This window comes from Tachysurus fulvidraco, chromosome 23 (genome assembly GCF_022655615.1).
Source record: "Tachysurus fulvidraco isolate hzauxx_2018 chromosome 23, HZAU_PFXX_2.0, whole genome shotgun sequence".
Lineage (NCBI taxonomy): Eukaryota > Metazoa > Chordata > Actinopteri > Siluriformes > Bagridae > Tachysurus > Tachysurus fulvidraco.
Genome location: NC_062540.1, coordinates 12,702,039 through 12,724,085, shown reverse-complemented (window position 1 = coordinate 12,724,085; position 22,047 = coordinate 12,702,039). Strand labels below are relative to the sequence as shown.

The window sequence follows — 22,047 nt, the reverse complement described above, 5'->3', positions numbered from 1 at the left end:
TGTGTGTGTGTGTGTGTGTGTGTGTGTGTGTGATGACATCTGGTGGGCAAAAGTAGACATTACAAGTGCAAAATGTTCACAAATGTAAGGCTGATCACACAGAATGGTGATAATTGTATAATTTTTTTTATAATATAAGCATTCAAGTCAATTTGACCTGGAAAAAAACAGGTTTTATTTGTTGTTTGCTGACATTAAAAATGGTCAAAATGGTTTCAAAACAATCTCCTGGCTTTGGAATATACCAGCCTGTAATTGTGCATCAACTTTTATGCCTCTATAGTGAAAATAATTCAAAATTTCTGTTTGTTTTTTTAAGAAGAAAATGGGGCATTTTTGCATATTAATGAGGTTTATTATACCAAATATAAATTTTTTTTGCAAAATATATGTTAATATGATGGGGGGGCAAGGTGGCTTAGCACGTTTGCCTCACACCTCCAGGGTTGGGAGTTCGATTCCCACCTCCGCCTTGTGTGTGTGGAGTTTGCATTTTCTCCCCATGCCTTGGGGGTTTCCTCCGGGTACTCTGGTTTCCTTCTCCGGTCCAAAGACATGCATGGTAGGTTGATTGGCATCTCTGGAAAATTGTCCGTAGTGTGTGGTTACTCCGTCCAGGGTGTATCCTGCCTTGATGCCCGATGACGCCTGAGATAGGCACAGACTCCCCGTGACCCGAGAAGTTCAGATAAATGGTAGAAAATGAATGAAAGAATGAATATGTTAATATGTTGGAAACAAGTTAGACTAAAAAGGTGAAAAAAAGGCTATCATATATACTTCATTTTTTATAAGCAGTCAAAACAGACAAGGTCGACTTGACTCGGCGCTCCTAATTTGCATGGGAATGCAGATAAGGTCTGCAGAAGAGTTAAATACAGTTTTAAACTTACTTTTAAACAAACTGCTAAGTCACAGCTTCAGAGTCCCTAGCTCAGACCTGAGCTTGGGTTAGTGGTTTCCTCTCACTGTCCAAAAATATTCCAGTAGGGTAGGTGAATTATGTGCACTAAATTGCCCAAAGATGTGTATAAGAGAACAGGTACAGTATGTGAATTAAATGGATTGGTGACCCAACTGGGTGAAATTTTCTGACTTTGTGCTTATCCTACTGTTCGTAGGATAATCTCTGGGCTGTTGTACTCTATTATGTACAGTACTCTACTATATACAGTATGCACACTGGTCTGGACCGTTTTGTGTATTTTTATGTAAGGGTTTTGTAATGCTTTTTGTCTTGCATTGTTTGCACTAGATTGCACTTGAGACACTTGTGGCTAGGACAACTTACTTTAAGTCCTTAGATCTGTGTTGTTGTATGTAGCCCTACGTTGTTTTATGTAGCACCATGGTCCTGGAGGAACATTGTCTTATTTTACTATGTAATGCATCCGCTTTATATGCTTGAAATGACAATAAAAGCTTCTGGACTTGACTTGACCTGACCTTCTTTGTTGCAGTGCTCGTTATGGGAGCCCTAAAAGACAGCTTCAGTTTTACAGGTACTGTTATTTTTTAAATCTTTACATGCTTTTAACGCACCATATACAGTACATTCTCAGACAATATACAAGACACACTGTATATTGTCACTTTTTTTTTCAGTTGCTCACGTAAAAAACGTGTTTAGAATTCCTTCCTACAATGTCTCTTATCTTGTACATAGTTAGGTCCAGTAGAACGAGATAGCAATTCCTATTTGTGTTCAATTCCTAAGTGAATACATTCTTTACATTCATCAGACATAAAGTCAAAAGGTTACGGTCTAATTTGGACTTGCTTTCCAATAAGCAAGTACCATATATTGGAAAGGAGAGAGAATATGATAAGGCATTTGTTTCATTATAATGCAGTGTGTGGTCCAGTGACTTACACGTGATATGCATGCACTCATGTTTTCACTCATGTACTTAGACAGTATTGACTGGCAGATAACAAACCATGTGACTTACACTTATGGGAAGAGTTGCATACTGCTGGAATTAGTAACTAAGCATTCCTATGCTCTATTAATAACGCACTAATCACAGCTTTTATTCTTCACTGTAAGACACATACTGTATATATTTGGTAAATATTTTTGGTGGTTTCCTGTGTCTGAATGTCTTTGTAAGATAATCTATAGGCAAATATATCCTCTATGAGCTCTGTCCTCTAAGTGATACCCTGAACAACTTCTATTTAAGTCTACATCCTCTTACATTAAGACATTACTTGGCATAGCCAGTGATGCACAAGGCTCATATCTGGCTTGATACATACTATAGTGTAGCTCTGGGGTGACTGGTCTTCTACAGTATATGCCATTAATTCATGCCATTTCTGCCTATTTTGTGTGCTTGTATTTTTGAGTTTTCATTCGTAATCAAATAGAAGAAGCAAGCAAAAATGACTGCTAGTACTCAAACATATCATACAATCCAAATTGTAAAAGGCTTTTAAGGGGAAAATAGCCTCTTGAATTATTTAGGTCATGATTTATTTGCTCTGCTCAGCAGAACATACTTGTGCTGCAGTAAGCTAGGAGATGTTTATTTCTGTGACATCAACCATGAGAGGTGGGACCACATCAGCAGAGGAGGTGGTGCTTTTATGGTTATTTGGTGATTGTTGTAAAGCACTCCAAAACACTCACTGCTGCTTAGATAAAACAGTGCTCACGCTGCTGAACACTACTGCAGCATCATGCAAAACTCCTACATGGGTCGAGTGCCAAGTACCCGGGTGAGTACAAGAGCGTTGTTTCTGCTCAGGGATGCTGCATGGGCATGCTGCCCACACCCAGAGCTCTGTGTCAGTCTGGTGCAGGTTAGAGGGGCACATTATTAGGTCAGGCTGTGAAAATTGAAAGAAGATGTGCTTTTGAATTTGAGTTTGTTTCTGTTGTTAGTAGAGCTAAAGCAGTCACCTGAAATAATAGTGAATCCTGCATACATGGTGGGCTTTTATTAGACATGATGCCATTCCACTGTAATTGGAAACTTTTCTATATGGAGTTCAAACGTTTGTGTCTCTATTGAACAATGTAACTCATGCGTTCACCCAGAGAGATGGGTAAGGGTTCATATCAGAATATTCTATGTTTTTATATGATTTTCATAAGAAACACATGATTTAATTAAATGAGGTAAAATTGAAGGTCTAATTTAAGGTTGTCAGTGGTTTTTAAGTCTTATTCAAAGTTTGCAATTATATAAATATTGTGTACAGTTTTTTTTTGATCAGTGTGAATAATAGCATTGTTTATTTTAACAGTTTATACTGTATATAAGAATACACATTTGTGATTTTGATGCTAAACCTTGTTTAGAAATCATGTACTGCCATATATTTATAATACTTAAAGAGCTAGAAGTGACAGAAGTTAAAATGATGAATTGAAAGCACCAAGTATACAAACCATTGAGGAAGCTTGGAACTTCTCAACATGTAAGTCATACAGATCAATATATAGACAGAACATTGATCACACAGATTGGGTGCAAATGATAAGGAAACATGATGAGGAAACAGTATCATGCAGTGTGTAATGATGTGCTGTGTAGAACACCAGGTGGCACCATGACATCAGCATGGAGAACATAGGAGTATAACCAGTGACTGATAAACATAGAGGAAAAACATGGGCTTAGACAGGTAGCTAAGACAGCACAGAGAGCAGAAGCTGAGATTCAGACTGACACACGATCTAAGCAGATCTTCGATCTAAGAAAATGTCTAGGAGTCTTAATATACTGTACTTAACAGATGAATCTAGCAAGTGATTCGAAACTTGGACCAAAGCAGCAGGTTCAGATTGTCTTTATTTAGTCTTCTATTGAATAATTTAAACACGCAGAATTTAGTTTGGGGAAACATTTGATACTGTACCAAAGACACTTGAAAAGTCAGAGCCGAATAGATCTGTGTTGCATAACACATTAGCTATTCATCTGACTATAGTAAAACTAAGGAAATGTATATGGTTATTAGAGTGAGGAAACTCACTCAGTCTGGAATTTGAGGAAATAAAGGGCAGGTTGTTTAATATTTACATTTTTTTTTCTTTAACCCAAAATGTCATTAATTATAGTTTTACTACAAATAGCCAAAAAAGGCGACTATAATAGTAGAAATGTGACTAAACCCTATTTCTAATAAATGAACAGAAACATGTACCCATTTTCTCTTTCAACACTTTTTGGATCATTTTTTTTTTTTTTAGATATCTCAATTAAAGTGCATTATCTGAAACTGAGCTTACTGAGTATAATGTTGAAATTAAACATTAGAAATAACATTTGATGATTGATTTTGATAAACACAAGTGAATGACAGGCACAGGTTTATTTTTGGAATTCATGCATGCGTTTAGTTACACACTGGTAGTGAAACTTTAACATTTATTTTGCCTTAATGCTGAAAGTTTAGTTCTTCATTTAATTCACTGCCAGTCTTAGTGCATACCATTTGCATGTCAGCCATTCACCTTTGCCCATGCCACCAGAGACTTGACTGTTTGCATGCACAATAGGGTCTTTTCCCAGATAACTGTCAAAGTCCTCACTTCTACACACCCTGTGCCAAAAGTCACTTTCTCTACCCAAATGTTTTGGGGTTTCTAGTTCAACCAGATGGGCTGGTAGCTACAGTGGCTCTGATTACAGTACAATGCATGAGGGTGTGTGGTGTTGTGTGGGAGAAGGGGCAGGTGCTATTTAAAGTAGGGTATCTGCCCACGTGGCTCTATTAGTCTTTGTCCTGCTACTGTACTTTCCTCACTCTTCTCCTTGCTTGTGCTTGATTAAGACTACTTGAAGTCTAAGATCACTCAGGTGGGTGGGCAGATGTTTGCCACTCACAGAAGCAGTCTAACTGAGCTGCGTGTGAGCCATGGTGGCCGCCGCCTCAGCCGACAACAGAGTTTCCCTTCGGAACCCCTACAGGTGCCCAAGGTGGGCAGCAGCGGGCGCAGGAGCAGCAGCAGCAGTGGAAGGCTCCTCTCGCTCTCCTTCAGTGAAAGTATGCGCAGTGAAATTGACCGCTACCTGTCTGAGCAGAGTCTGTGCCCGCTGCGAAAGGACAGAAGTAATCACACCGACCTGAAGGGGCTAAGAGAAGTGCGGGCAGCTGCTCAGCTCAAGAATCTGGAGGACTTCCTAAGAAGCAATGATATGTCTCTGCAGGATTGTGTGGCCTATCACACGGGCATGAAGTACAGGTAAGGAAGCAGTATGAAACGAAGTTGGCTTTTAAAACCAAACTCCCAGAAGAGGATGGAACTGCTTTGCTGAAAAGCTGTTAATAATCGATACAGTATATTTAGAGTATTTTCTGAACTTTCTTGAGATGAGTAGAATCTGCTACTCAGTTGGTTGTTTTGCCATTAACATTTTAGCATTGAACTCAACTTTGTCTTAGCTTTGCATGGAGCATTTTAACATCACATTGTTGGAAATACAACATGTAACTTGCATGTGCCTACTAGACATATGACTGAAAAAATGACCTTTCAAACCTGAACTAATGTAAGTATTTATTCCTCGTGATTAGCAATCAATTTTGGGATCAAAACATCTTTCCTCGATATTCTTCTTAATTCATCACAGCAGATCTACACGTCTGTTTATGAGCTGTTGTCACTTTCACTGTGAGCTATGGAGTATTTTGTCTGTCCGCATGTGAGTGCCAGCTTTGTAGAGAATAGCAGGTAGTAATCAGAGGGTCCTGAGCCAGCCCTCTCTCTCTCTGGCCTGGATTAAAGGATCTTCTTTTATTATCTTCTCTCTGCTGACATTTTAGTGTGTCACTCTCCTATGAGTGAAGCATTACTAGTCTAACACTTGAAGTGTTGAAGTGTTTTTGATTAGTTCAAGTGGTAGCTAAGCTTTGCCATACTTACTGATATACTTTATACTGGTTAAGAGGTGTTTTAGTTGATTTCACTTGTCTTTACAAAAATATAGTGTTTCTTTTATTGCAAGATTGTTTTGTACGATGCTATTATAACAGGGAGAATATAAGTTATGAATAATAAGAACGATACGAAGGCACAGGAACAGGAACAAGTTCAAGCATATGCTATAGGTATATATATATATTTTTTATCAAGTAAGAGAAAAGAAAGTGTAGCTAATGAAAAAAAAAGGACATCACCAATACAGAATAGCAGTAATGTGCTGGCTTAGCAGTGATGTGAGTCATTAGGTTTCACAGTCTGTACACTTTACAGAGCATCTGGTTACAGAAATGCTTATACTGAAACCTTTAGCCACTTTAAAAGGTGCCAGCGTATTCAGGTGTTGCACACTGTCTGCTCTCAATGCAAAAATAACATTATAGCATGTGGAAATATCTTCAATATAGTCAAACTGATATTGCGTCTCCTAATATAACCATTACATTATAAAAACCATATATAATGTTATTTAACCTATTAGTAGGCCTTTTTACATTTTGTCTTATTACATTAACAAACAATTAATAAATTAACTCTAACATGAAATACGATAAATAAATGTGACTGTATTTAAGATTTTTTCACTTGACTTGCAGTGCTTAAAGTTGTCTAGCTCATAAGCCAGGTCTTAATAAGGTAGGTTGTTGCTACAGTAATAATACAGTAATTAATTGATGTATTATTTAAGTGAAGTACTGTACACAAAATGAGAATTATTATTACTCCTGCTATTTCCCAAACTCCCCACGGTGTGCCAGTGTTTTCTTAACTATTGTCCTTCATGCACAAGTCACCAGTAATCACTTGTGCTAAAAATATGAATGATAATCCACATACCAGCAACACATGATATGTATGCTGTCACAGATGACATTCTGTCTCTTTCTTGTGACAAAGTCCTCTTTTAAATGCACCCAGTGGCAGCTTTATTGAACTATTAAAGTGTTAGATCAAGTCTTAATGTTAGTTAGAGCTCCATAATTGCTGCAATGTTGAGAAATAGTACATGAAATTATAAGCTGATTAATTTGTCTAGTTGTATGTACAGTGAAATTACTGTCTGTAGCTTAGTACCGGATAGAATCAGAACTATATTCTCTGCAGATGGGTGCACATTACTGATATCGATGCTGTTAGAGTATCGGGAGAGTGTTTAAGCTTTCGGAAGAGTTTATTCCATTAACTTCAGTTTTACGCTGATATAGCAGTAGTGAATAGGTGTTTTGTCGGGCTGCCTGAAATAGAACTAAAACATTAGGCTGTAATTTGTAACACAACTCATATACACATATCATATTTTGCTTATATACAATGTATAAACTATATACAAGTAATGTACAGTATATCCACTATTTATAATATTGTGTTATCATGTTTCTATAGCTATACATTCTTTTGGATTGAAAGATTAAGTTCTTTTAATTTATTAAAATGATTTTTTTTCTATGTATGCTTCATGCCCTAGAGTGCTATGATCACCCGAGAACAAAATCTTTTCTAGCTGCTCTCAAGTGTAATAATTAGTATATAATATGCTGCATTGAGTTTCTTTGTGGATTTTCTCTCTCTCTTTCTCTGTCTCCCCAGCACTACATCCCTTTGACAAGGCTAATGAAATATGATGATTTTCTGCTCTACTTGCTTCTCAATTAAGAACCGCAGTTTTTTTCTTACTCTCATATGTTTTTCCATTTTAATCTATATATATTACTCAAGTATGTTTTTAATTTGGTTTCTGGAATCTGGCCTGTATGTAAAGAAGGTAAAAGAAAAAAAATAAATAAATAAAAAAGAAAGCAATCACTGCCCTTAGCTTGACATATCAGTATAACTAAGACCCGCTAGAGTCCGATTTATGCCATCAGGCTAACTGCGTAAACATTCTGCAAATAGGCTTGGGATCAGTCAGCACTGCCAAAAAAGGGCTAGAAGCAGACCAAACACGATGACTCAGATATTCTTCAGAGGGCCTGCTTAATGTGAATTTATGAAGTTGGATAATAGGCTGTCTATCACCATGTCACTTTATTTTATATTGGCTCATACGTATGTCTAATTAAAGCCAACCAGGGCAGTCTGCAATGCTAGATGTTTGAACTGGTCTATTTATTTGCCATGCTGCACAGTTATTAAATATACTGTGTGGTCTTCTAAAAGATTGCCTGACAGTCTATAATATCAAAAATTAGTTCATGCCCTTATGAATAATACCATCAGTTCCCTGCCTGACCTACACTGTTAAAGACTTGTGTGTATTCATTTGAAAGAAGGTTGAGGTTGAGCTTTACTTGAAAAGACATTCCTGTGCTGTAGGGGTTAGTGGCTGTTGTCATGGAGCTGTATAATGTACGTCTGTGTGTGTGTGTGTGTGTGTTTGTGTATTTGTGTGTGTGTGTGTGTGTGTGTGTGTGTGTGTGTGTGTGTGTGTGTGTGTGTGTGTGTGTGTGTGTGTGTGTGTGTGTGTGTGTGTGAGAGAGAGAGAGTGTTTTACCTCAGGCTCTCCAACTTGACTCAATATGCTTACATTTTAGGAGCTTGAATCAGCAGAGTCATCTTGCGATCTAGGCTCCAAAGTTTCCTACATCTCCTTAACCCCACTGAGGGCATGAATGGGTGGCATGTGCTATTTTTGTGGGATGATTTTATGCAGACATTTCCAGTCTTATTCCTTAGTGCGCACTGAATTGGGAACTGGCCTGGAAAAGGCAGTGATGTATGCAAAACAAAAGGCCTGGTCTGAATCTGAACAATCTGGATAGCAGCAGAGCACTTTATATGTAAGCAGATGTGTGATAGATGCTGATTTTATTTTGCTTACAATTCTGCATCTTTGGGAGTCAGCTAACATATGGGATTGTTTTTTTGATTATTCCTTTTCCTTTTCGTTTTGCTGTGTCGAATAAATTCAGCAGCTGTCTTTTTGTTGGACTTGCATTTTGCTTTGTTAATAGTGCCACACTGCACACCTGGCATTAAACCACATCCACAGACTTTCGCATTTCTTTAACAAAGACTCAATAAAGCATTTTACTGAAACAAACCATTTATTAATCAAGTTTGCCTTCCTTTTGCAACGTGTACATATTTGCTTAAAATGTGTGGGACACTACTGCCTTCACGTTCATAGCAGCTTAGTGATTTTTTTTCCACTGAGCTCAGAAAAAGGAACACGCTGTCCTTTTTCTCTCACCACTCTCTTGTCTTTGATTGTCAGAAACATTGGGCTATGTTGTTCACTAGTTAAGCATTGGGGAAGCAGAAGTTATATGCTAATGTATTGTAGAGAAAAACAACTAAAAAATAACGAGCAATGCTGGAGGATTTAAGGCAATGGGGTGAAGCGAAAGGTGTGATAAGTACTGCAAGGCAGGTGGATGCTTGTCCATTTATGGCTTTGTAGATAAGCATCACTAAGTGAATGTGGCAAAGGGGTGGTGTGGGAGAAATAAGAAAAATTGAAAACAAGTCATTCAATTTGATTCAGTTTCATTTGAATATCAATTTTAACAATAGACATTGTCTCAAAACAGTTTTACAGAAATAAAGCTTAAAATTAAATAAAGTTTAAATTGATATTTAGCTTTAATGAGTAAGCCAGTGGCAATGGTGGCAAGGATATAGTCTCTGAGATAATATGAGAAAGAAATGTTGAGAGGAACCAAGAAAAGCAACTACATTCTGGATCGGTTGCAGAGGTCGAATGGTGATCAAGAGTAGACCTGCCAGGAGTGAGTTGCAGTAATCTGTCTTAAATGACAAGAGACTGTTTTGTGTGGATAAAAATGAACGAATCCTGCTATATCTGAAGGAAAAATTGGCATGAGTATGCCAGATTAGCAATGTGAATGGAAAAAGACAGCTGATGTGTCAGAAAAGAGGTGCCGTCTATACGGAATGGAAAATCAGGGCCAAATGCAGTGATGGCAGGTAACAAAGGTTTTATTAAAATAAACTAGACCGACCAAACACAGGGAAACTTATAAAAAGGGAAGGGAAGATAAAAAAACAGCAAAAATACAAAATAAACAAGATACAACAAAACAAAAAACAAGAGCATAAAATAGAACAAATCCAAGAAACAGGAGGCATGGAACGAAAAGGACATAGCAAAAAAGATACAAAACCACAGGATTAAATTAGGAAGGTAACTGGGACGATATGAGGCATACAGTAGGTGTGCACAGGTGGGAACAGGTATAGTATAGGGCAGGGAAATCACGTGATAACGTGAAACTAACACAAAGACTCAGGGCACTGTACAAACACTGGTGTTCAGGCATGGTATAGTCAAAGCCATCCATGATAGTACTTTTTCTTCAAGCACCATGTGCATGGTTCCCGGCACACCAACCCAGGACCACAGGGAGGGGAGGGAACAAGGAACATGGCAAGGCAGGTGAAGGGAGTGAGGAACACGATTAGGCACGGGGCGAGCAATGAACACGTCTTGGTATGGGGGAGGGGGCAGGGGTGGAGGAACACGGTGAGGCACATGGATAGTGCTAGGAAAATGGCAGGGCACTGGGGGGCCGGGGGGTCAGGTACCCGGCGCCATAGCTGAGCAGAGGGGCTGAGTGACATTCACAGCCGGGCAGAGGGGCCGAGCGGCGTCCATAGCCGAGCCATGAAATCTGCACAGAGACCCTGGACAAACCGAGGCCAGACGTCCAGAAAGGGAGGTAGAGACAGAAAAATGCTGGTACCGAGCCACCTTCCCCAACAGGAGCAGGAAAATTTCCACAGATAACATCCCCCGTAGGCAAGAATTGAGGCGGCGTCCTCCATTGGAAAACAGGATGCGAAGCAGCAAATGAGATCCAAATGCAGGGATGGCAGGTAACAAGGGTTAAATTAAAAGAAACTAGACTGACCAAACACGGAAACATGAGAGAAGAAAAAAAACTAAGCAAAACTACAAAATAAACAAAAAAACCACAATATACGACAAAATCAAACAAACCAGAGAATCAGGAAGCATGTGACTAAAAGGACGCAGAAAAAACAGATGCAAAACCCCAGGATTAAATAGGGAAGGTAATTGGGAAGACATGGGATACAGGGGTGCAGAGATAGGGACAAGTAAAGTATAGGGAGGGGAAAACACATATGATAACAATACAAACACAAAGACACATGGCACAAGACAAAGCCAGCCAGAAAGTCCCCTGGTGTTCAGGCATGGCATAGTACAAGCCATCCTTGACAGATTGTCCATGCTAACTGCAAGGTTACATTAAATGCAGGTCTGAGAGTAAGAAAGAAGATCCTGACATGATGATGAATCACCTAGGATAAACAGAAGTTTAGTTTTGCTGGGATTAAGTGTCAGTTAATGAGCTACCATCCATGATGACATGTCTGCCAGACATGATGAAATCTGAGCAGAGTGTGTGAGGGAGGGAAGGTGAGGATGAGTTGAATGTCATCCACATAACAGTGGCATGAAACCCATGGTAGGGTATGACTTCACCAACAGATCATATACAGAGATAGAACAGAAGAAGTCCAAGTAATGATCCTTGTGGGCCTTGATATAACAAGAATTCTAAGGCACACGAGGATAGACAAGGGATTCATATGACTGATGTGACAATAAAGGTGACTTGACTTGACTTGACTGTGTCAAATGCTCTATGGTTTCTGATTAATAGAACATTTTACCCACTGCAATCAAAACTAAAGTTAATCTGGTTATGTGAAATAGTTTTAACGAAAAAGTAGCTGGTTGCTAGAAAAACATTATTTTGAAAATAGCTCAATTACTGTCATGCTAGTAAAAATGTAAAGTTAGTAGCATCATTAATAGTAGCTAGATACTTCCCAACAATGCTTTTTTTTGGTAGTAAGGTACATTTGTGACCAACAAATTACAGATGAAATCTGGCACTTTTTCACTTCTGCACTAAAAATGTATTGTGATATTTCTATATGATTACTGCAGTACATTTTACCCTCCATCTTAAAAATAATAAACATGAAGCCACTGGTATGCACGGTGGTATTCTGCAGAAGACACTCAGCAATGATGACACTAAGCTTGAGAATAGTACAGTGGCCTACAGTATGTTTGCAAGCATTATGTAGACTGCAATCTACATCCAGGAGAGCAGCTCTCTTGCTTGAACATGGCTACAATGGCACTTATGGTTGTGTGCTCTGAGTACTCTGAGTGTTCAGTGTATAGTCTGCAGAAGTAAAAACACACCGCTGTTCTGAAGTGTGTTTGTCATTCTCACGGTCATTGTAGAAGGTCTGATGATTAGTTCCACACCTTCTGACCTCTCATGCTTTATACCTCTTTCTATTCATTCTTAGAAAGTTCAAGTGTCTCATGGTGTGCCTATTCCATTCTATAGAGTTTGGCTCATACAATGAAATGATTACACACACAATTGCTTTATGTATGTTCTCCGCTAAGTAGTGAAATTACCTTTGGTTCTCATTAATTTTCCTAACTGATATTTAAACAGTCTATAAATCCCTAAACTGCTTGGATTCATGTGGGTTTTACAAACCAACTTTATAACAATGGATTTTATGATAAATGTAACCTCTGAGGATGACAGTTATAAGTGTTGCCTTTCTGAACACCTTTTCACATTTCACATTTGGAGGCCTGGAAAAACCCTTCGCATGAATACAATTTTGACATTTAAACTATAGGTCATTGATGTAAGGTCACAGCATTTTTAAATTCCGGTTACCCCCGAAGTGAAAAGAGAAAAAAATGCTTCAGAGAGTGAACATGCTTTAAATCTATGTTTAGAAGAAGCTTAAAATGTTTACTCCCTGCTTGTACTGATGGCTCACAGTCACATGGGATACTTCTCCTATGCCTGATTTTTGCAGTTCAGTGCTTTTTGTAAGCTTATTTCAGACATTTTGCAAAGTAAGATAAAACTGTACAACATCTAGAGATGCTGCAACTCCCAGGCATTTACTGTATATCATGTGCATTTCCAGGCTCGTGACTCTCATAGAACAGATGTGGACATTTTTTAATCCTGTAATCTATAAAGTGTGCATATTTGCATTTGTCTATTCCTTTGCTGTGTTTGCTCCTCATATTGTTTGCTTGACTTGGTCATGCTTGTTTCTCTTTTACATCATGAACATCTGGTCATTTCTCTTTAGGACAGCTCACAGAGGTGCTTGTTCAGTCCCTTGTCAATTTGATTGGAATTTCTTTTTCATAGAAGGTCTTCCTCTGCATTCCATTCGACCTCTGCAACCGTTCCACAATACAGCTACATGAGCTGTTTTCAACCTCCCCAAGTCCGTCAACATCACTCCATTGCAGAGTTTCCACCATTGACACTGCCAGCTTCAGATTTGAAGCATTAATGCATTTCCCCAAAGACAAAATGAGACTTGCTCCAACTACCCAATGGCATACATCAAACCCACTCTGCATCACATTTCCCTTTGACCCCTCAAGCTAAAAGTAAGACCTTCTATAAGACTTCTCTGTACTAGACCCCAATGATCTTAAAAATAATCTTTAAAATAAGACTGAAGTCATACCTCTAGACTAATTAAAAAAAATCCATATTGGTTACTGTTTTTGTTGCTCTGCTACAGTAACTCAACCAAACTTCTCTCTAACATGGTTTTACAGTACCTTGATGGTATTCCTAGAACAGTTTGTAGTAGCATAACAATACAACAAAGATCCTGGATAAGGACACTAAATGCAGGGAATGAAGATGGTATGTATTAGACTGACATATCTGAGTGAGGAGGTCAGACACTCTACATCACAAATTACAGCTTTAATCATCATTTCAATGCATTCTCAATACACACAGTAACACTTACATTCTAAATAGGATTTGATAAGAAAAGTACAATCAAGGTTGAGTAAATGAGTCCAAATGTCAAGTTAGTTCAATCTTCATGTTGTTACCTATGCTGTACCTTTGTTGCCCTACTCCTCTTGCTGCCAAAATGCCACAGAGAAACCCCACTCTCTTTCATCTAGGACTGCAGAATCATATCGCTCTAATCCTCAAAATTGAAGAGGTGCAGCACAGAAGCACTAGTGTTATTAGAATCCTCTAGAATGACAGCAGGAACTGTGGGTGCTGCAGTCTGACTAACAGTAGTTATCATTTCACGTGTCAGAGCATCTGAGCACATACAAGACACATACATTTACATCCATGGCGCTACTGTTGCCAATAGAGAAGGGTATGAGAGATGATTCAATCAAGTGTGAAATCATTTTTATAGCATTGTATGCTTTCCATCTTGGTGTTTCACTTTACAATTTATTTAATCCTTTTATATACTTTCTAACATTTTTATACATCTTATATAAGTAATGAATTTTTTAAACATACATTTATAATGTGATATACTGTATTCCATGCATAAAGCTGTTATACTTCCAAGCGTTGTAACAATGTAAGAACAAAACTGTTCTGTATTATTTAGTGTGCAATTATATGATCTTTGTGTCACCTTTAGGCTTTTCCCGTAGCTCTATTCTCGGCATCCTTTGCTCTAGCAAATGTCCTTCATGTCCTCTTTCAACACATCCATATATCTCCTCTTTGGCCTTCCTCTGACCTCTTACCTGGGAGCTCCATCTTACATCCTTCTACCAATATAACCATCTGCCTCCTCTGTACATGTCTAAAACATCTCAATCTAGTCTCTCTGACATTGTCTCCAAAACAGCCAACCTGACCTGTCCCTCTAATGTGCTCCTGTCCATCCTCAACACTCCTAAAGAGAACATCCTCATTTCTGCTATCTCGATCTCTGCCTCATGTCTTTTCCTCACTGAAACAGTCTCTAAACCAAACAGCATAGCTGGCCTCACTACTATCTTGTACACCTTTCCATTGATTCTTTATGCCACACTTCTGTCACACAACAATTACATTATGTCATCATTATCACTTATTTTTTAAAGTCTTATACAGTATACATTATAACCACTGGCAGGTGAAATAAATAATACAGTATTAGGTGTTCTCTTGCAGTGGTTAGTTCCTACTAAAAGTGATCCATGGAAGGACAACCAGTGAATGTCTGCTTTCTCACATTTCCAGCACATTCACACTATCTATTCTTTGAAGATATATATTCCTGAATGCCTTTACAGTAAGTATACAGCCATCGATAGCTATTCAGAGTACTCTGCCCAACCCTTTATATACTCATAGCAATACTGTATGAAGAAATGTAGCAGTGTGGCCATGCGAACTGTCTAATCCTTGTTCTAAAAATATACACATCTTGTTTGTGTAAATAGTTACATCACTTTTTAAACTCTTTAAAGTGTACATTCAGTTGTAAGCATACTCATATACAACTATATACCTACAGTAATTATATAATTACGAGAATAAATACTTAAAAAGACATAAACTACAAACGCATTTATAATTCTTACAGTTTTGATAGATTATAGTTTCCAAGCTACACTTTCCTTCATTTTGTGTTCCTTGGTTGAATGGATTGCTGCTAAATTTAGGAGGCACGGCCCTGTCCTGTTTTTTCTCACTGAATTATGGTCTGTTGTGTCTGGATGCCATAAAAGTCCATGTTTTATCGAAAGAACACAACACACTGTACCCTCAAATCCAGCTGAGTTCATGCTGGCATTTATACCATTATTTGTGCAATGCTGAATATGGATTTGGGGAATACAGAACCACAGCAGAATGAGTGTAAGTGGAGGCAAGAAAGGTGTTATACATTATTACAGAGGTAACTTTTAATGCAGATCAGGCTGTAGAATCTTTGCCTTCTCTTTAATTCAAAATTCTTTTAACTTGCAACACATAGATACCCATCATGATTATTAATATTTTCTACTAATATGAAAAACATTAAAACAATAAATTACTAAAACAAATTCTCTAGAATAACAGAGTATGACTGCTGCTTCTGCCTCTTTACACTAATCATTAATCGTTGTGCTGTCATGCCTGCTGGCACATGTGTGAGTGTGTGTATGTGTGTGTGTTTCCTCTCTGGCTGTCGCAGTCTTTCTGTCATGTATCGGCAGGGTGGAATAGCAAATGCAAGCAGATCTCAAAGAATAGCTGAAGGTCACTCCTTCCCACTCTCTTGCCTTTACTATCCATCTGCTCTCATGGACTTTTTTCTTTTCTAGCTCACTCAACGTATATTACGGATCAGGAAACCGTGAGAAATGAGCAGTGTGCCTGGAAATAAGAGTGGAAGAGAGAGTGGGAAAAAGAGCACATGATCCACTGGGGAGAGTGGGAGTAGAGCGTAGAAAAGAGCTGAACAGAGAGGATCAGAGTACCCTGACTTTGTAGCGAGAGCTTAGTGGAGCGTGGAGAGTTGGAGCGTGACGTGGTAGGATGAGGAGTTTCTTCCGATGTGATCAGTCTCCAGCACATGCTCAGAGGCGCTCCTTCATGCACACATTGTGACATTTCTTGCAGCCAATGCTGTTCTACTGTGGAGAGCTCTAGGTCATGTGTGCCTACTGGAGAGTCATTCTATCCATCTACAATCTCTGCAACTGCTTCTGTCAGCTTCTAGGTTGAAAAGGACGGGAATTACCTGAGGACACAATACTTCATTTGAAAAAGGGGAAAACCCCTTAGTTCTTGCCGTGAGGTCATTTCTGGATGTCTTAAGCTCCCCCTGACTTCATTAAGCCTGCCCATTGTATTTTACCAGCAGCATGCAGGTCTCTTTTGTGTGTACGGACCACCGGGCTGTAAGCCGTAGTACTGAGGACCGGCTGAATCGGCAGAATGCCGGTAGCCCCAGCCTGGGCACCAAGAATAAGTTTCGCACTGTGGCAATGGTGGCACGCAGCCTGGGGCAGCTCTCTGTGCAGAACCTGCCTTCATCCAGTGAGCATTGCATCCGGAATGGCATGAAGTATAGGTAAGAGGAATCACACGCAGTTGAGATATATTTGACTAAACTGAGAGGAAGTACAGGGTGTTATGTCTGACAGATGCTGATTGAGTACCTTTGATTGAGAATGTTTTTAAATGAAAGTTTTTAAATGAAAGTGTCATTTTAATTGATTTTTTTCTGATTTGTTTCATAGAATTGATTCTATGAAATAAATGCTTGGGTTTCTTGCCCGTCAGATGAAAGCTAAACCAATACAAAACAAAAAAAAAAAACAACAAACTGCTCCCACTCATATAATAATCTTTGAAAAGTGTATTATGAAAATCTCACAAGGCTCAGCAAGTTTTAAAAAACTTTTAATGGTATGATAATTTAATAAATCTCCTGCTGCATTCGACAGATTTAAAATAGATGTACACCATGCCATTCTCAAAGTAAATCTAATCCTCACTCATACTTCCATCCTGTTCTTTGTCTAATAGCACATTAAATGCACTTTGTAAGAACGTACAGTAGTATAATATACACTGTATCTTACCTTTATATTAACCTAATCTGTAACCGAACACCAGTCTTTTCTCTGAAAGGCATTATCAACCTTTACTCCAATTCCAAAAGGCCTTTGACTTCCACACTTTCACGTCTAATTGATCTCTCCGTAGTTCCAAACTTTTAAAGCGATTTATTTAACATATCATTGCACTGAATAAGGTTGACTCCAATCGTAACATTTTAGCTCATAAGACTTACGGTTTTAAGTTTCCATGACATACTGCAATGTATTTTACATTCAAATGAAATATTATACACTAATATTTCTTGTGGTTTTTTCACCCGTCCTTCTGCTTTTAAATCCCCATGTCCATTTATTTTGCACAACATATCTGTTGTTACCTATTGTAATGTATTTTTAAAAATATGATATTGTTACTTATAGATATTTATTTAGCTTTATTTTTATTATAAGTGTCTGAAGAGTTTGTGAAATCAGATCAGATGCGTTGTACTAAATGACAGAGGAGTGTAAGCAAAATAGAATACATGTCTTTGCATTGCTAATATGAACATATAGCTCTCAATGCCACTGTTTGCACATTCATATAACTGCCTTTCATTCATATGCATAAAAACGTGTATGGGTAGAGCAGGTAATGTAGCATATTTGATCAAAGCCTGTTTCAGTTTCAAATGAGATCCCTCTAGGGAATAAAGTCACGGTGCTCCATCTTAAATTGGCAGTGTGATTTGAAAGTACGCCCTGCGGAAGCTCCCCCTCCCACACTCTCTTTCTGATTGGTGTGTCTGTGAACATCCAGGCAAACAAGTGTGCTCTGCAACGCTCCCTCTTTCCCACTGTGGAATGAATAAATTAATGATGAGAAGCCCCCTTGCTTCTTTACCTCTCACATCTAGCTGTAAGTGTGGAGATAGAAGAGAAGGGATGAAAGAAAGTGGAACTAGGAAACAAATTGTGCAAGTAGATACTATGCAGAGAGCAAAGAATTAATTATAGAAATGTGTAAAATGTCTATAGTTTTTTTCTGATTCTTAAATAACAGAGTTTAGTTCAGTCTGCTTGGTCAGCAATGAAGATAGATTCATGCTGTCAATAAACAAGCCCCTCATAGTTTGTACTGTATGACACAAATCGATCATTTTCAAGTGCTGGGGCAGAAAGAGAGAGAAATCAGGCAGTGAAATATATCAGAAATTGTATATGACTTTTAAATATAAACCCTAATTATTAGAATTACCTAAATGCCTTACAGTCTGTATTAAACTAATTAATGTTATATTTTTTATATTATGTTAAATTTTAAGTAAGTTAAATATGCTATTATTTTGCAAGTACTTGCGGAAAGAAAGATTAACGTTCACTTGAACTGAATGCATATGATTTGCAGACATGTTCATGGAACTTTAAGCGAGTGTAGGTTTGTTTTTAGTATTTCTTATTTTCTGTAAGCGTTAATGCCTAAGGCATGTGAACTCTGTGTGCAATGACTTGTGATATAGAAAATGAAGAAAGCTAAAATATGAATAACAATAGCTGGTTAGAAATATATACAGTATATATTAGTAAATTAAGCTTTTATTCAGAATTATTACTATGAACTGGATCAAGTATCCTAGTTGAGTACAAACTTTCTGAGTCAGTGTAGATAGGCTGTTTATGAACTACAACATGTAAAAAAAACAAAACAAAAAAAAAAACGCTGGACTAACACCAATTTAGGATCAGGTAAAACAATATATTTGTTTTTTTTATTAAACTAAAGCGGTTTTAAATCTCTTTTTGAACCAGATCAATTCTGATATTGAACTGTTGTGCAAGATGACACTCTGCTATATGGAGCAGATGCAGTTCTGTTCTTGACCCAGTACACCCCAAGGAAGGGCTATTGGAGAATATTGCTGAAGATTGTCAGCTAAAAAGAATCGGTTAGCTACACCTACAGTACCACTCCAGATTTATATTGTTAAACTTGAACATATTTAAAAATGTTTAAGCTGAATATCACAACTGGAGTGAGTGGAATCAAACCTCTTATAGAATACCAGGAGTAATTTATTTAGAGAAATCACTGAGACAGAAAATTACTGGGGATTTCTGTCACACTTACTTACAAATAGGAACATGTCAGGAGGCAGTTGTGCCAAGCATGAATGGCTACAGATTTACTGGGCTGGAGCAAGTGAGGAAAGAATATATACTGTACATTACTGCAGATTCTATAATATGTCTTTGCAATTGTCTCTTCCTGGTGCAACTGTATCTGTAGAGATTTGCCTTGTCAAGATGATTTTTTCCCAAGCGATCATTGAGGTTGTATGTGCTGTTCTTTGTGGATTTTTCCAAATTTCTCTTGAACCATTTGGTTCATTCACATGAATAAAAACTCACATAAATGGATCAGACAGCATACAGTATCTCATCAATAGCTGTTTCAGTTTCAAATCCAATCCTTTTTTGGAATACCATTATGGTTTTAGCATTAAATACAGTTAGAGGTTAGGTACAACCATGATGGGATGTCTCAATTTCATACTCTATAAGATTGGTCATTGGCAACGTCTACTCTTTTGTTTTCAAAGTTTAAAGACAATAATGTATACTGTATAAGACTTTTTTGTCTTGTTCAAGCATCAGCCTGCGGTCCAGATTCTGTGACTCTGCTGCACCTATTTAGATTATAAAATCACTGAAAGTAATGATTGATATGTGCAGCATGTGTTGGTGGTCCTGAATTTCCTGAAATAGGCTAGATTGTCTGAGATTACACCAGAGCATTTGTGGCCCTCCAATGTACCTAGACTAAAAAGGAGGTTAGACACTTCCAGGGGTGGCATATTATTGTAGTTGCCTAATCTGAACCACCCTTGTGCCCTACTTCTTTTTGGAGTTTACATCACCTTACTGCTGCTAAAGATGGCCCAAACAGATAGCTTAATGATAATCACCATAGATTACTGTGGATAGTGCCAAATAAAAACTATAAGGATGGCTGTGGATTGCAAGGCTGCTTTCCTACAGCCTTTGGACTGCAATTTCAAACAATCAGTTTGAACAGTTTTATTATACAGTAAATGGTTAATGGGGAAGTCGTGGCCTAATGTTTAGAGAGTTTGACTCCTAACACTAAGGTTGGGGGTTCGAATCTTGGGCCATGGCTGAGGTGCCCTTGAGCAAGGCACTGAACCCCCCAACTGCTCCCTGGGCGCTGCGGCATAAATGGCTGCCCACTGCTCCGGGTGTGTGTTCATGGTGTGTGTGTGTGTGTGTGTTCACTGCTGTGTCTGTGCACTTTGGATGGGTTAAACGCAGAGAACAAATTCTGATTATGGGTCACCATACTTAGCCGTACTTCAAGTCACTTTAAAATGATAACAAATTCAGCAAAATACTCTCTTTCTCACTATTTGACTATATAAAGTATATAGTTATAGACAAGAAATGATTTATAATCATCCATATGAGTATGGGTTCCCTTTGGAGTCTGGTTCCTCTCAAGGTTTCTTCCTAATGTTGTCCCAGGGAGTTTTTCTTTTCTATAGTCACATCTGGCTTGCTCATTATCAATATATTTAAATAAAAAAAAATTATAACCAGTATTTATATATTTCTGTAAAGCTGCTGTGTGATGTCTATTGCTAAAAGAGCTATTCAAATCTAATTTTTTTTACTTAATGTAATCAACCCTCACCATCAGCTGGGGGATGATTTGTTGGTGAAGAGAGAGGATGAAAAAAGAGGTTCTTTTTGAGCAATTTCAAAGTACAACATCATAGAGAAGAAATGTCTGACGATTAAGGTTCAATTCTTACTCTCTTTAATTATCTACTGTGGCATGTATCACTTTCTGTTTAGACCACACGCTCATAGAGTGGTTCCATCAAAAGGATGGCAGTGTGAGGATATCTCATTTGTATCAAAACATTACATCCTTTTAAATTTACTGTGGAGGGGGGCTAGTATCTAGGATGTTGCTTGGGCTGCACCGGTGGTAAGGGTCTGTAGGATATGGTGCATAGTTTAGTGGGAATTGTAGGATGGGGTATGATATGGAGGACATTCTGATAAGTTGATGGCAGACTTTTTGCCAGATCTTTATGTTTTTACTTTCTCTTCCCTCAGTGTGCAGTACTTGTGTAAGCAGTGTGTAACACTGAGAGCAAGCTTTTGTACTGTTTTGCATCGATATATGCTATAAGCGTAACACAAGAAAATTAAAAGCAAACAAAAACACAAACATTTGATGCTCCCTTAGCACCTCCCTCTGTCCCTGTATTTACAAATGTTACTTCTTCATCTGTACATCCAGGAATAGAATACATATTACCATACGTAGGCACACAGCTATATTGCCAATATCTGTATAAGACCAGACCTGTTTTTGAGCTTTCAGGTTAATATTAGATTTGTTCACTCTCAAAGACCTACAGTATTAGCTTCCTGGGCATGTAGTGCTGATTGATTTAGTGTTCAGTGATCCCAGTCTTAGACTCTAAGTATGCCAGTATGTTTTCCATCCGAACTTGGCTGACAGTGTTTAGCTGTCTGCAGTGCTGATGGGTTTTGTGTGTTTGCATGCTGGGACCTAATTAAGACATCTACCAGCTGTCACTAGGACCAGTCTTGAGGAAAGAAATGATTGCCTGCTGGTTTTCTGTTACATCAGACACCACGGCCTTATTTCGTTTTAATCTGGAACAAATCCTCCATGAGAGTATTGCTCCTACAATATACTCAG

The 22,047-nt window shown here is 38.2% G+C and overlaps 1 protein-coding gene across 5 annotated transcripts in view; it reads left to right on the top strand.

Moving 5' to 3' along the window:
• Positions 1–22,047, top strand: part of kcnab2b (potassium voltage-gated channel subfamily A regulatory beta subunit 2b) — a 66,300-nt gene that overhangs the window by 12,642 nt on the left and 31,611 nt on the right. For 2 of the 5 annotated variants that reach the window (XM_027170762.2, XM_047807544.1), the window contains exon 3: positions 1,461–1,502. The exons of 1 other annotated variant lie outside the window; for it this stretch is intronic. In XM_027170762.2, the coding sequence (XP_027026563.1) occupies positions 1,461–1,502 (42 nt within the window). Of the gene's footprint in view, positions 1–1,460; positions 1,503–4,760; positions 5,201–15,949; positions 16,820–22,047 lie in introns of those variants that run through there. 2 more of the 5 variants (XM_047807543.1, XM_027170760.2) reach the window with 2 other exon arrangements.